The following is a 15,966-nucleotide window of genomic DNA, read 5'->3' on the forward strand; positions in this document are numbered from 1 at the left end:
GGAGAAGGCGGGAGATTGGGGCTGAGGGAAAATGGATCAGCCATGAGGAAATAGCAGAACAGACTCGATGGGCCAAATGGCTTAATTCTGCTCTTGTATCTTGTGTACGTGAACTAACTTTTTGATAATCTTCATTTTGGACTTGAGTAACACCTCAGTGTCTTTTCTGGGTCCTCACTTAACCCTCTTGTGAAACTACCTTCTGGTTTGATGATAGTGACTAGTGGTGTTCCACAGGAGCCTGTGTTAGGACCTCTTCTTTTCACATTATATGCCAGTGACTTGAATGATGGAATTTATGGCTTTAGACAGGTCAAAGGGTGAGAAATGTTATGAGGAGAAGGAAGGAGGATGGGGTTGAGACGGATAATAAATCAGCCATGATCAAATGGCAGAGTAGACTCGATGGGGCAAATGGTCTAATTCTGCTCTCTTAGGGTCTTGTGTGGCTCAACACTGCAACCTTGAGGACAGTTGATTGTGGGCATTGAATGTTAGGTTTGCCAGCAGTGCCTGTCTGGCAAGTATGAAGGAGAAATGAGTATCCATGTTCTCCATCTTACAAATCGTTAATGTTTAAACTATTACAGGTTCAATCCCTTGAGACCAAGAGAGAGATTGCAGTTATGGTGTTGGACCAAGCAGCTAATGAGGCAAAGTTACAGCTTTGCAACTTAAGGTCAGAGTCATTTAGCTTCAGATTTTTTCCCCTCACCAATTTATTACATCTTCGCACAACTGGGCAGCCCTTTCTTCGAACAATCTGTAGGACATGGAGCAAATGTAAGCCATTCATCAGACTAGTATTCCGTGAAAGCTGAAGGGGTTTATTGACAGACCAGCTCCAAGATGAATTGTTTTCATTTCCTCTGTGTCCTTCAATTCAATGCACAGGCAGCATCAAAGTTAAAGTTTAGAAAAAGCCCCTTCTGGCACTGGGCAAGAACAAGATACTTAAATTATTTTTGGATCTCTTTTAAGCAAGAAACAGTGCTCTTTTTCAGCATTCCTTGGTTTTTAATTTCCCATGGACTTCAGAATTTATAACATTTTCACATAGAGTTTAGAACAGTGTAGGCCCTTCAGCCCACAATGTTTTACTGACCTTTTAATCTACTCCAAGATCAATCTGACCCTTCCCTCTTAACATAGCCCTCAATCTTTCGAACTTCCATGTGCCTATTTAAGAGTTTTTTAAATGTCCTTAGTGTATCTGCTTCTACCACTTTTGCTGCCACCCACCATGCCCTTACACAGTCCGATTCACATATGCTAAATGGGTGCATGCCATATAGAAGCACAGAGAGGAAAACTACACAGTTTATAGAACATAAAACAGTACAGCACAATACAGGCCCTTCGGCCCACAATGTTATGCTGACCTTTTAACCTACTCCAAAAGCAATCTAACTCTACTCTCGCACATAGCCCTCCATTTTTCTATCACCTAGTTTGTTGTTTATCATCAGCTTGTAGAATTTGATTTGTTCTTAGGTCTGCGGCAGGAAGTTCAAACCTTGCACATGAATGGCAGAGAAGATTGAATGACATCCAGGTTCAAACAGAGAATGTAAAGGTGAGACTGAGATGGCAGCTGTATGCCGAATTGCAGTCCAGTATCTATCAAAGTGGGCAACTGGCCCAAGCAGCTGTTTCTATACACAGTAAGCCTGTGCAGGGAGTGTTGCTTTATCCTAAACTGCATCAAGGACAGTAGAGAATAGCTAGAAGACATGGGTGTTCTTGGAATTTTAAGAAATAAAATATTGGCAGGTGGTCATTGAGAATCTCAAATGGAACTGTAATAAGGAAGAGTGGGAATATGTCTTAAATTTGGCTCTTTCAGAATGGTTTTCCGGTTACCTTGGTTATTTTAGCTGTGGTTCTCTACTCTTTTGATCAGTAGACTTCACATGTAGTTAAATGATCAGACTTTTACCTGACTCTCAGGAGATTATCTTTCTCCTTTGAAATGCTGATGACTTTACTCCACAGTCGCAGTAGTTATTTTTTAAAACAAATGTCTAGCTCTTCAGCTTTTCTCTTCCCCCCCCCCCCGCCACCACCTCTCCTTCCCTCAGAATGCAAATTTGTCTGAATTCCAAGCAAGTGTTTGCAAATTCTCCATCTGGCCACCAGATGGAGGATCTTTCATGTAAGGCCTGCAGCAGAGCAGGAGATTAAAGTTATCACAAATTGCCACTTTGTCTTGGGGCCAGACTGGTGACTTGCTTTTGCTGAGAACTTGCTGAGAAATCTGCAATTTTGATTATTGCATCTGCCTGCAGGATTTGAGCATGAGTAATATTGCAGAGCATTTGCTTCTCTGTGGTGGCTCAGTGGGTCACTTTGAGCCAAGAGGTAATGACTTCAGACCCCACTCTGAAGGCTGGAGCACAAAATATAATGTGCCTCAGTCAAAGATGCTATCTTTTGAATTAGATGTCTAACTGCAGTGGTCTCTGACTAAAGATTTTTCAATATGTATTCCACTAAATCCACATCAAATTTAACATGACTTAATCGCTACCTCATTTCCTTTGTGGGAACTTGCTATGTATAAATTCAGTGCTGTTGCTCAGCATTGATCTTAAGACTTGTCAATGGTATAATTATAAATGCAAAGATTATTTTCTAATATTTTAATCTGCATATGCTGTTCACAGAATCAGTACAAGGGTCACATTCAGATGGTCAAGAATGGTGCAAAACTCAACAGTCTACCTCCCATACAAATGCCAACTCTGCCTCCTCTTCCTGCGGAGGTAAGAAAGCTGATACTGAATGATGTAATCCCCTATTTATTCAATCAAAGGATGTGGGTGGTGCAGGCATTTACCGCTATCTCTAGTTGCCCTTGAACTGAGAAGGCAGTTAAGATCGGAGGTCACATGTAGTACAAACCAGGTTATGGAACTCTGTTAGTTTCATGATTGCTATTACAGAGACCAGCTGTGTTTTTAAAATTCCAACTTTATTTAATTATTTCAATTTAAACTGCCCAGATACCATTGTGGGATTTGAACTCTTGTCTCTGGATCAATGATCAAGAATTTTGCCAGTGACTTAACTACAATGTCACTGTTCCCCTCATTAACTAAAGAGTAATAGTTTCCCATCAAATCCAAACATCTGATCGTCAGCTGTGTTCTACTGCACTAATTGGAATTCTCTTTTTCAATAGTAGTTATTTGACTAAAATAAGTAATCCATGGACAGGATCAATTTGATAAGTATGTGTTCATTCTGGGGACAAAGGCAGTAAATCCATAGCTTTTCATCAACCTCCAGAAATAGAAGTAGATCTACATCTGCTTGATGAGAGGTGACTTGTCAGAGGTGTGTGTATAAGATGACATGAGGCATGGATTGAGTAGACAGCCAGTGTCATTTTCCCAGGGTGGTAATAGCTAATAGAGAGGGCATAATCTTAAGGTGATTGGTATAAAGTATAGAGTGTTTGTTAGGGGTAGGTTTTTAACACAGAGTAGTGGGACAGTGAAGCACGCTGCCTGGGAGTAGAAACATATATTAGGGACATTTATGAGTCTCTTAGATAGGCATGTGGATGATCGAAGTAAGGGTGGGATATGTGGGAGAGAAGTGTTAGATTGATCTTGGATTACCGTAGGTTAAAATGTCAGCATAACATCATGGGCTGAAGGGTATGTACTACTGTTCTATGTACCGTAGTGGTTAATGTAAAGCTAATACAGTGCCAGCGACTCAAGTTCACTGACTGTAAGGAGTTTATACATTCATGCCGTGATGGTGTGGGTTTACTCTGGGGTTCTCTGGTTTCTCCCTACATTCCAAAGATGTACAGTTAGGGTTAGGAAGTTGTGGGCATGCTATCTTGGTGCCGGATGCATGGTGACACTTGTGGGCTGCCCACGGCACACCCTTAAACTACGTTGGTCATTGACTCAAATGACACATTTCACTGTATGCTTTGATATGATGTACATGTGACAAATAAAGCTAATCTTTAATCTTTAACATTTAATTTTTAATCTTTAATACCAACCCTTGAGCCCGCCATACCACTTAATAAGGCTGCGTCTGAAGTGCCTGGACTGCCTCGTATGCCATCCCCATGCCCTTGATTATTTTCTTAGTTTAGAAATCCATTGATCTCTGGAAGATATTTAACACTCCAAGCACCCACAGCCCTCTAGAGTAAAGAATTCCAAGCCTTCGGAATATAGGAATTTCTCTGCATGTCAGTTATAATTAGCCTTGCTCTCGACAGTCTGTGTCCCATAGCTCCAGACTCTTCAGCTAGGCAGAGCTGCCTCTCATCACCCATGCATTTGAGCCCTCTGAAGAATTTTCTTCAACATTTCAATGAGTTCACATTTCTCATTTATCTATACCCCAGGTAATATAGATTTGTGCTATTTATTTCCATTGGATCAATCATTTTCATATCACACATTTAGCTAGTTGTTTGGCATATCTGAACCACAGAGACACTGTCTTCAATTTCCACAAAGGTTTTACTGTCTTTGTGCTGTATACTTGGTGGCCACTTTATAGCTACATCTTGTTAATGTAAATATCCAATCAACCAATCATGAGGCAGCATGTATAAAAGCATGCAGGCATGGGCAAGAGGTTCAGTTGTTGTTTAGACCAAATATCAGAATAGGGAAGAAATGTGATCTAAGTGACTGACCATGAAATGATGGTTAGTGCCAGATGGGGTGGTTTGAGTATCTCAGAAACTGCCGATCTCCTGGGATTTTCAGTCTCAATAGTGTTTGTAGGGTTGCTTGTTGAACCTGGAGGTTAGTTTGGAAACATTTTGTCACCAGTCGAGGTGACAACATCAGTACGCAATTGAGTGTTGTTTCTGCTGAATGCTTGTGTTTATATTGGTACAACTCGTTCTGATTGTGAACAACACTCACAACGACCGATAACCAGGAATACGGGCCAGCAGAGATCACTCGGCTATCTGGTCCGCCGAGAAGCAGCGGAGACTAGCGGCCAGTGCAACAGCCAACCAATCAGAACAATTTGTCGGAGCAATAAAAATGCGAGCTGCCAGCAGAAATAACACTCAATTGTGCACTGATGATGTCCCCTCAACTGGTGACGTGTCAGTTCTGTGGGTGAAAATGAATTGTTAACAAGAGAGGGCAGAGGAGAATGGCAAGACCAATTCAAGCTGACAGGAAGGTGACAGTAACTCAAATGGCCATGTGTTACAACAGTGGTGTGCAGAAGAGCATCTCAGAATGCACAACATGTCGAACCTTAAAGTGGCTGGGGGGCAACAACAACAAAAGACCATGAATATGCACTCAACACACACAAAACGCTGGAGGAACTCAGCAGGCCAGACAGCATCTATGGAAAAGAGTAAACAGTCAATGTTTCAGGCCAAGACCTTTTTTCAGGGCCTCGGCCCAAAACGTCGACTATTTACTCTTTTCCATAGATGCTGTCTGGCCTGCTGAGTTCCTCCAGCATTTTGTGTGTGTTGGTTGAATAGATGATTACTTTTTCTTTTAGTTGTGTTACGTACCCCGTAACTGGGTGTCTAACCAGCAGAGAAAGAAGAATTCATTGGAGTCTGGTGGTACCAAACTAAAGGTGTTTATTAATAAAAATAAGCAAAAACCATATCAATAATGCAAATGTACATATAAAACAAGTTAGCAGTAATAAACCTAAAAGTGTAGGAATAATAATCAATAATAAACAAGAAGCTCTATCGATGTCTAGGGGTAAATAAATTGTCATAGAAAAGTATAAAGTTCAGTTCATGAGTGCTGATGTAGTCATGGTTGTTTTATTGTAATCGTTGGGGGGAGAGAGAGAGAGAGAGAGAGAGAGCGAGCGAGATGTAACAGCTACAGTCAGGCAAACCTTCCTTTGCTTTCTTAATCCGTCGTGTCGTTGTGGTCATTCAGTTATGACCTCTCTGTCCTTCTGCTAGACTGTTCTTCTGCGGTGGACTCGTCACTCTGGCATGAGTGGACACACACACAAGTCCCCACCGGCCCTGCTTTAACACTGATAGATAGCCTTAATGACCGACCTCCTGGTTCGGTCTTCGAAACCCCCACCTTTCTTGTGGGTTCCAACACTCAATCAGTGTCCACTGGCGTGTCTGGAGGGTGTCTCTCCAGACCTGTCTTTTATCCCTACTAATGGGGACTCAGCTATCCATCATTCCTGAATGACTGTGTCCATCAAATAAGGCCACTCCTTCAGTCCACTGAGGAATGTTTATGAGCAAACTATTGTCCTTGCAGCGAAACAGTAAATAATTCAAAAAGGAGTCACAATACGGTTAATCAGCAATTTCCCCCTCTCTCTTATCTGTCGCAGATGTTCTTGCTTGTTTTTCGTCTCTTTCTCATGGTCAGCATAGCAACAGTAATAGTTCGTGTTTCTCGGGGGGGGGGGATAGTTAACTCTTCACCCCATTGTCCATCAGGTCTGTTCATCACTCATAACAGTTGTTGGAACTTACTTCAAAGGCTGTCAGAAGGTTCTTAATAAGTGAGTGAAAGGTTACTGGGTGTGGGGGGGAAATGTAGAATCGAGGTTACAATCAGATCTGCCTTGACCTGACTGAATGGTGGAGCAGGACTGATGGGGCAGAGTGGTCTACTCCCATTTCTAATTCATAGAATCAGATGTAGCAAACAGAAACAAGCCCTTCGGCTCATTGAGTCCATTCCAACCCTCAGCCTACATCAACTCACTTCTAGATTACCACATCAACCAAATTCTACCATTCACGTACACACTAAAGCAATTTACACTGGTACCAATTAACCTAACGACCCACACATTTTTGGAACATAGAGGGAAATAAGAATTCCTAGAGGAAGCCCGTGCAGTCATGAGGAGAACGTGCAAACTCCAAACAACAGCAGAATTCTGTCTCTGGTGTGTGAGGCACCAGCTCCTCAGATACACTGGTTGGCCTTCAGAAGGACATGCATTGTTTGGATTTCCAGTATTTGCAGATTTTCTCGTGTTTGTGAACATATACACAATGGCCATTTTATTATATACAGAAGTTAATAATACAGTGGCCACTGAGTGTATAAACTCCAAGCATATGAAATTTCTAAACCTGTTATTATACTAAATGTCTTAAATATGATATAGCTATTTGATGAGGTTGGCTTGATCTTGATCACAAACAATCTACTGGAGAATCTCAGAATGCTGTAACAGCATCTGTGGGAGGAAAGGAACTGCTGGTGTTTTGGATCGAAACCCTGCATTAGGTCTGCCCAAAAGGCGGCACGGTAGCCATAAGACATAGGAGTGGAGTTAGGCCATTTGGCCCATCAAATCTGCACTGCCATTCCATCATGGCTGAATTATTTTCCATCTCAACCCCATTCTCCTGCCTTCTCTCCATACATTAGACGCTCTGACTAGTCAAGAACTTATCAACCCCCACTTTTAATAGATACAATGTCTTGGCCTCCACAGCCATCTGCGGCAATGAATTTCACAGATTCACCACCCTCTGGCTAAAGAAATTCTGCCTCATTTCCTTTCTAGATAGATACTTTATTCATGCCCATGGGGAAATTCAACATTTTTTCCAATGTCCCATACACTTACTGTAGCAAAACTAATTACATACAATACTTAACTCAGTAAAAATATGATATGCATCTAAAATCACCCTCTCAAAAAGCATTAATAATAGCTTTTAAAAAGTTCTTAAGTAGTTTACTTAAATACATTGAGTCCTAACCCCGGCACTTTAACATATCTTACTCCTGGCGGTTGAATTGTAAAGCCGAATGGCATTGGGGAGTATTGATCTCTTCATCCTGTCTGAGGAGCATTGCATCGATAGCAACCTGTCGCTGAAACTGCTTCTCTGTCTCTGGATGGTGCTATGTAGAGGATGTTCAGGGTTTTCCATAATTGACCGTAGCCTACTCAGCACTCAGCCTACTAAATGGACATCACTCCATTCTGAGGCTGTTCCCTCTAGCCCTAGACCCACCCTCTGTAGGAAACATTCTCTCCACATCCACTCTAGGCCTTTCAAGATTCAGAAAGTTTAAATGAGATCTCCCCATCCCCCCCCATTCTTCTCAACTACAGTGAATACTGGTCTAGAGCATTCAAATGCTCTTCAGAATAGAAAATAGTCTCCACCTTTACCAATGTCCTTCTACCAAAGTGCATGACCATACACTTCCCTTCATTGTATTCCATCTGCCACTTCAATTCAATTCAATTCAAGTTTAATTGTCATTTAACCATACATGAATATTCATGAATACAGCCAAATGCAACAGTATTGCTATGGGGTTAAGTTGCAACACACATTACCAACGGTCACACACAGTAAGCACACGCAAGATCACAGTCACATAATGAGAATCCAGATGCCCATCTCCCTACCTTCCCAGCAACAACGCGGTTTGATGCCCAGCCCTCACTCATAGACGTCAACAAACTCATATAGAGTATCAGTAACAACACAGAATATGTAGTCCAGACCCCCCCCCCGGCCACCAATATTATCTGTGGACCAAACCCCGATGCCCAGGCAATACCACAGCTTAGAGGCCCAGTCCTCGCATATCCAAGTACGTGTAGAATATTAGTAAAAATTCAACCACACAAATGTATATTGTCCAGACCTCTCAGTCTAGTTGAAATCTTCAATTGCCACAACTGCGCCACGCTGCACCAGGCAGAGCGCAATAGCTCAGATGCCTGTCCACTGGTGTCTGAAAAGCAAGCGACCCCGCAGCTTGAGGCCCAAGGCCATTGAGTGCTGTCAAAAAAGAAAAATCTGCAGTTGGCAACAACAGAGTTTGTCTTCTGCTGAGGGAAACCCTGGGAGGGCAGCTCCGAGTCCATTCTGGACACTATGCCACACTGCTCCCAGTTTAGCGCAATGGCTTTGACCCCTCATTCTGGGCAGCTGCAAACAGGCGACATCATGGCTTCAGGTCTAGTCCTCAACCAGGGACTAGGCCCCTGCCATCAACACCCGCTCTCATCCAATAAATCAGCAAATTGAATTTGCGGTGTACCAGATTAACAATGCCCAAAGGGGTGTTGTGATCGCAAGAGACGTGACCTTGACAGCCGCTTACTATTTGACTGTGAGCCTCTGTCGATTCAGGCAGCAGCATGTTGTGCACTCCTCCATTATCTCCAGCAGTGAGCAACTCGCTGATGGTGTAGACCTGCAGTACTTTTAAATTAATGTATAGCAAGATAGGAATTTGCTGATCCCAGCATGTGAAGACTGCTTTGGTGGATCAGGCGGAGGAAACCCCGGGGGTTCAATGGCTGAGAAAACATTGTGGAGTGCGTAGGGCGCGGCAAAGCACTTAAGAAGACGCGGCCATCCAGTGCAGCCAAGGAAGTTGCCAGACATAACGATTCTTCGTGCCACTGGATCCTGACTTCTGAGGCCCAGAGAGTGGGATTGTCTCTGTGCAAGACTTTTCCATTTTAATATCTTTCACACACTGGTTACATTGTGCAAAAGGTCGGCTGGTGGCGCAGTGAGATCAGTGCCAGGCTCAAGAACAGAGATTCCTGAGTTTGATCCAGTGACAGGCCTCCCCTAAGCGCGCTCTCCATCCGTGCAGGGTTGATGTTGAGCTCGCAACTCGGCGTCGTAAAAAAAACACCGCCACCCTGCACAATGTAGTCTTCCTCGGACCCCGAGAGACAACCATTATAGCAAGATACCTGATTATTAGAAGTACGTTTAAGTAGAATGGTAGCACCTTTTGTTGACCCCATAGAAGCTACTGTGATCATTTGTGTCGCCATTTTGCCAGAAGTATGCCCATTCTTTGCCCATTCTCCCAATTTGACTAACATCTTCTGCAGACTCCATGTTTTCTCAATGCTACCTTCCCCGCCACTCATCTTCGTATCATCTTCAAACTTGGCTACAAGGCCATCAATTCTGTCATGCAAACCATTGACTTATAACATGAAAAGAAGTCCCAACACCAAGCCCTGTAGAACACCAATATCCACTGGCAGCCAAACAGAAAAGTCTCCCTTTATTCCCACTCTTTGCCAATCCTCTATCCATGCTAGCATCTTTCCTGTAAAACCATGGGCTCTTATCTTGTTAAGCAGCCTCCTGTACAGGACCTTGTCAAAGGCCTTCTGAAAATTAAACTAAACAATATCTACTGGGTCTCTTTTGTTTATTTTGCCTGTTATTTCCTTAAAGAATTACAACAGATTTGTTAGACAAGATTATTTCCTTAAAGAAACCATGCTAAGGAAACCTATTTTATCATTTTCCCAAATACCCCAAAACCTCATCCTTAATAATAGACTCCAACATCTTCCCAACCACTAAAGTCAGGCTAACTGGTATATAATTTCCTTTCTTCCACCTCCCTCCCTTCTTAAAGAGTGGAGTGACCTTTGCAATTATACATTACTCTGGAACCATTCCAGAATCTAGTGATTCTTGGAAGATCATTACTAATGCCTCCACGATTTCTTCAGCTGCTCTTTCAGAACCCTGGGGTATAATCCATCTGGTCTAGGTGACTTACCTGATTTCAGACCTTTAAGTTTCCCAAGCACCTTCTCCTTAGTAATTGCAACAACATTCACTTCTATTCCCTGACACTCTTAATTTTCTGGCACACTGCTAGTATCTGCCACAGTGAATTTTGACACAAAATACTTATTAATTTTGTCTGCCACTTGTTTGTCCCCCATTACTATCAGTGTCACTTTCTAGCAGTTCAAAATCCACTCTCTTCTCACTTTTACTCTTTATATATCTAAAAAAAAACTTCTGTATCCTCTTTTATGTTAGTGTCTAGCTTACCTTCGTATTTCATCTTTTCTCTCCTTAATGGCTTTTTAGTTGCCTTCTGTTGTTTTTTAAAAAATTCCCAATACTCTTAATTTCCCACTAAGTTTTACTGTATTATATCTATTCTGCACCTTCCAGACTGCTCCCAAAAACTCCAGCCATTGCAGTTCTGCCATCATCCCTGCTGGTCTTCCCTTCCAAGTAGCTTTGGCCAACTCCTCTCTCATGCCTTTGTAATTCCCTTTACACTAATACTGACACACATGATCTAAGCTTGTCCCTCTCAAACTGCAGGGTGAATTCTATCACATTCTGATCACTGCCTTCTTGGGGTTCCTTACCAGAGTAGTGTAACGATTAGTGTAATGCTTTATGGCTTCAGCAATCCAGGTTCATCCACACCACTGTCTGTAAGGAGTTCTGCCTGTGACTGTGTGGGTTTCCTCTGGATGCTTCAGTTTTCTCCCGCATTCCAAAGACACAAGAGTTAGTAAGTTGTAGGCATGCTATGTTGGCGCTGAAAGCATGGTAGCACTTGCGGGCTGCCTCCAGCACATTCTTGCACTCTGTTGGTGACACAAACAATGATTTTTTTTTTTCCGACTGCAACATTTAAGAGAAATTTGGATAAGCACATGGTTAGGAGGATATGGAGTGCTATGGTCCAGGTATGTGTTGATGGGACTCGGCAGAATAACAGTTCACCGCAGACTATATTGGCTGAAGTGCCTGGTTCTGTGCTGTAGTGCTCTATGACTATGACTGAGAGTTGGAGAGGCAACATCTCTAGTATCAAAGGAGAGAAAGAGGGGTGACGCAGGAGCCCAAAGTTATTGGTGAACTGCGAAAGGTTTTAAAATGGCAGGTGAATGAATCTTTTGACGAATTCCATTACAATCATAAACGTCCTTAGATTTGCTTTTTTGTGTACTCATAGGCAAGTAGGCAACGTTCACTCTAATTATTTTTTTACGGTTGCACAGACCCTCAATTGCTCTGAGTAGGAAATTTTTACATAGCTTGAAAACTACATGGCACTTTAAATTTTTTTGTGTAATATGCATGTTATGAATATTTAGAAGGAAGATTGAAAAATCACATACTCTTGATTTTACTTATTAATGGAGGGGTATAATGAAATACAGTACAACAAAGGAAATCGTTCACATTTTAAACTTGGACAGCATTGGGCCTCAACGGGCTGGCGGTTTATTAATAGTGGACTACTGAGTTCCATTCTGTGTTTATTGTTACACTGTCAATGTAAATACGTTGAAGCTCTCAAATGTTTCAAAGTAAAGGTTGTACATTTATCATTTAGCAAACTTATGGATTATATTCATTAACAATTAATTACAGGGTAGTTTGCAATTATTTTCAACATTTTTTAAGTTCAGAATTATCAGGCCCTGATAAATCCCCGGGGCCTGATGGTCTGCATCCCAGGGTACTTGAGGTGGCTCTAGAAATCATGGACACATTGGTAATCATTTTCCAATGTTCTATAGATTCAGGATTAGTTCCTGAGGATTGGAGGATAGCTAATGTTATTCCACTTTTTAAGAAAGGAGGGAGAGAGAAAACAGGGAATTATAGACCAGTTAGCCTGACATCAGTGGTGGGGAAGATGCTGGAGTCAATTATAAAAGATGAAATAACGGCACATTTGGATAGTAGTAACAGAATCGGTCCAAGTCAGCATGGATTTACGAAGGGGAAATCATGCTTGACTAATCTTCTGGAATTTTTTGAGGATGTAACTATGAAAATGGACAAGGGAGAGCCAATGGACGTAGTGTACCTGGACTTTCAGAAGGCCTTTGATAATGTCCCACATAGGAGATTAGTGGGCAAAATTAGAGCACATGGTATTGGGGGTAGGCTACTAACATAGATAGAAAATTGGTTGGCAGACAGGAAACAAAGAGTAGGGATTAACGGGTCCTTTTCAGAATGGCAGGCAGTAACTAGTGGGGTACCGCAAGGCTCGGTGCTGGGACCACAGCTATTTACAGTATACATTAATGATTTAGATGAAGGGATTAAAAGTAACATTAGCAAATTTGCAGATGACACAAAGCTGGGTGGCAGTGTGAAATATGAGGAGGATGTTATGAGAATGCAGGGTGACTTGGACAGGTTGGGTGAGTGGGCAGATGCATGGCAGATGCAGTTTAATGTGGATAAATGTGAGGTTATCCACTTTGGTGGCAAGAACAGGAAGGCAGATTACTATCTGAATGGTGTCAAGTTAGGAAAAGGGGAAGTACAACGAGATCTAGGTGTCCTTGTTCATCAGTCACTGAAAGTAAGCATGTAGGTACAGCAGGCAGTGAAGAAAGCTAATGGCATGTTGGCCTTCATAACAAGGGAAGTTGAGAATAGGAGCAAAGAGGTCCTTCTGCAGTTGTACAGGGCCCTGGTGAGACCACACCTGGAGTATTGTGTGCAGTTTTGGTCTCCAAATTTGAGGAAGAACATTCTTGCTATTGAGGGAGTGCAGCGTAGGTTCACAAGGTTAATTCCCGGAATGGCGGGACTGTCATATGTTGAAAAATTGGAGCGACTGGGCTTGTATACACTGGAATTTAGAAGGATGAGAGGGGATCTGATTGAAACATATAAGATTATTAAGGGATTGGACACGTTAGAGGCAGGAAGCATGTTCCCGATGTTGGGGGAGTCCAGAACCGGAGGCCACAGTTTAAGAATAAGGGGTAGGCCATTTAGAACAGAGTTGAAGAAAAACTTTTTCACCCAGAGAGTTGTGGATCTGTGGAATGCTCTGCCTCAGAAGGCAGTGGAGGCCAATTCTCTGGATGATTTAAAGAAAGAGTTAGATAGAGCTCTTAAAGATAGTGGAGTCAAGGGATATGGGGAGAAGGCAGGAACGGGGTACTGATTGTGGATGATCAGCCATGATCACAGTGAATGGCGGTGCTGGCTTGAAGGGCCGAATGGCCTTCTCCTGCACCTATTGTCTATAATTATATTAGCATAATTTTAAAATGATATGTAAGAAATTTTCCAGCTTCACGACAACAAAGGCTATGTGTGCAGGAGCATTTCAGTTACTGTGTGGCCACTAACCTGTGCAGCTTAGAGAGAACGGTACACATAGGAGAGAGAGGGGTGACCTTGTGGAGGAGTATAAAATCATTAGAGGGTGAGGGCACAGGGTCTGGTCCCCAGGGATGGGGTATCATAACTATTGAGCATATTTTGAGTGATAGGGGAGAGATTTGATTGGAATTGAAGGGAAATATTTTTTACACAGAAGGCTTTCTGCATGTGTACTGAATTGCCAGAGGAAGTGATAGAAACAGGTACCTTGACAAGATTTGAAAGGCACTTGGGCAGGTGCATGGATAGGAAAAGTGTAGGGGTATACGAGCCAAGCATGATCAGTTGGAACAGACTGAAATAGGCAACTTGGTTGGCATGGACCTGTAGGGTCAAAGGACCCATTTCCATTCTCTTTGATTATGAGTTCACAGAACATAGGAGTCCCTAGCAATGCTCATGGTTATTGACTATATTTGATTACCCCTGAACAAAAGAGACAGTTTAGACTTGAGCACAATGGAGCGTCTGGGGTCTACAGACTAGGAAAAAATGGCAGATTTTCTCCCCAAAGAACAATAGTGAACCAGAAGCAAGAGAAAATCTGCAGATGTGGCAAGTCCAGGCAACACACACAAAATACTGGAGGAACTTAGCAGGCCAGGCAGCATCTATAGAAAGAAAGTACAGTCGGTCCTCCTTATCCGCGAGGGATTGGTTCTGGGATCCCTCGCAGATACCAAAATTCACGGATGCTCAAGTCCCTTATTCAACCTGTCTCAATGCGGTGGACCTTAGGACCCAGCGGAACCCCAGACCTTATTTAACCTGTCTCAGTGCGGTGGACATTAGGACCCAGCGTCAGAGCTCTGAATCTGCAGTGTTTCTGTTCACGAAAATAATCATGATCACAATTGAAAATAAAGTGGAAATAATAAAGCGATTGGAAAGAGGTGAAACGCCATTGGTCATTGGAAAAGCGTTAGGCTTTGTCGGTCAACGATCGGAACAATTTTAAAGGATAAAGTGAGAAAGGCTCTGCCTCGATGAAAGCTACAATTATTACTAAGCAACGCAGTGGTTTAATTAGTGGGTTTTGGGGTTTTGGGTTTTTGATCCTCCACATCAACCCGGCACGGTGGAGAGCGCGCTCCATAGCGATCTGTCACTGGATCGAACTCAGGAACTTCTGTTCCCGAGCCCAGCGCTGAAACATACGTTCTTAAGATACGTTTTATATGCATAGAAAGGTAAAATATATACTATATACTAAGACAAACGTTTGACTAACTGACGCTAAATACTACTGGATGTACCTGTTCCGACTTACTTAGTTAGAGAACTTCCGATTTTTTTCAATCCCGATCCATGATAACCCACGCACATCTTCCTGTATACTTTAAATCATCTCTAGATTACTTATAATACCTAATACAATGTAAATGCTATGTAATATAGTTGTTATACTGCATTGTTTAGGGAATAATGACAAGAAAAAAAGTCTGTACATGCTCGAACAACAAGTGCTGGAAGAGCACTTCTGGGTTTTCATGATTCACGGTTAGTCGAATTTGTGCATGCGGAATTCGCGGATAAGGAGGGCAGACTGTACAGTCGATGTTTCAGGCCGAGAACCTTCGGCAGGATAGTGAACTGGAAAAGACTTTAACGATAATCTGGTAGTTTTACGATAACATGCACTATGACTAACTTGCCTTCAAATTCCAAATTGGTTACTCAAATAATTAGTCTGTATCATTGCCAACTTTGTTTTGTCTCAAGCCCAAAGCTCATAATTCTTTGTTTCTCTTCCACTTGCAGACGGATCTTTTGTCCCACAGTAACTGGCAGTCCACTTCCACATTGCCCCATTTTTTCCCCAGTAGCATGCCTCCTCTGGCAGCATTCCCTCCTGTTGCCTTTTACGCACAGCAAGTCCTGCCCACTCCAGCTTTTCCAATGGGATTGGGACGTACATCAGATGTTGAGAATCATGGTGCTCCAGCTGTAGTCAGCTCAGCCTCAAAACTGGAAAAACTTCTCAGCAAACTGGAGTCAAAGTTTCCAAACTGCAGCAGGTATGGCTACCT

General features: G+C 42.5%; 1 protein-coding gene across 7 annotated transcripts in view; it reads left to right on the top strand.

Annotated features, from left to right (window-relative positions):
• The window catches only part of rnf214 (ring finger protein 214), a 71,961-nt gene that overhangs the window by 40,018 nt on the left and 15,977 nt on the right, over positions 1–15,966 (top strand). For 5 of the 7 annotated variants that reach the window (XM_073030048.1, XM_073030046.1, XM_073030051.1 and 2 more), the window contains exons 9-12: positions 591–679; positions 1,495–1,576; positions 2,667–2,765; positions 15,698–15,954. In XM_073030048.1, coding sequence (XP_072886149.1) covers positions 591–679; positions 1,495–1,576; positions 2,667–2,765; positions 15,698–15,954 — 527 coding nt within the window. The remainder of the gene's footprint in view (positions 1–590; positions 680–1,494; positions 1,577–2,666; positions 2,766–15,697; positions 15,955–15,966) is intronic. The other 2 variants (XM_073030052.1, XM_073030053.1) reach the window with 2 other exon arrangements.

Source organism: Hemitrygon akajei, chromosome 26, assembly GCF_048418815.1.
Source record: "Hemitrygon akajei chromosome 26, sHemAka1.3, whole genome shotgun sequence".
Lineage (NCBI taxonomy): Eukaryota > Metazoa > Chordata > Chondrichthyes > Myliobatiformes > Dasyatidae > Hemitrygon > Hemitrygon akajei.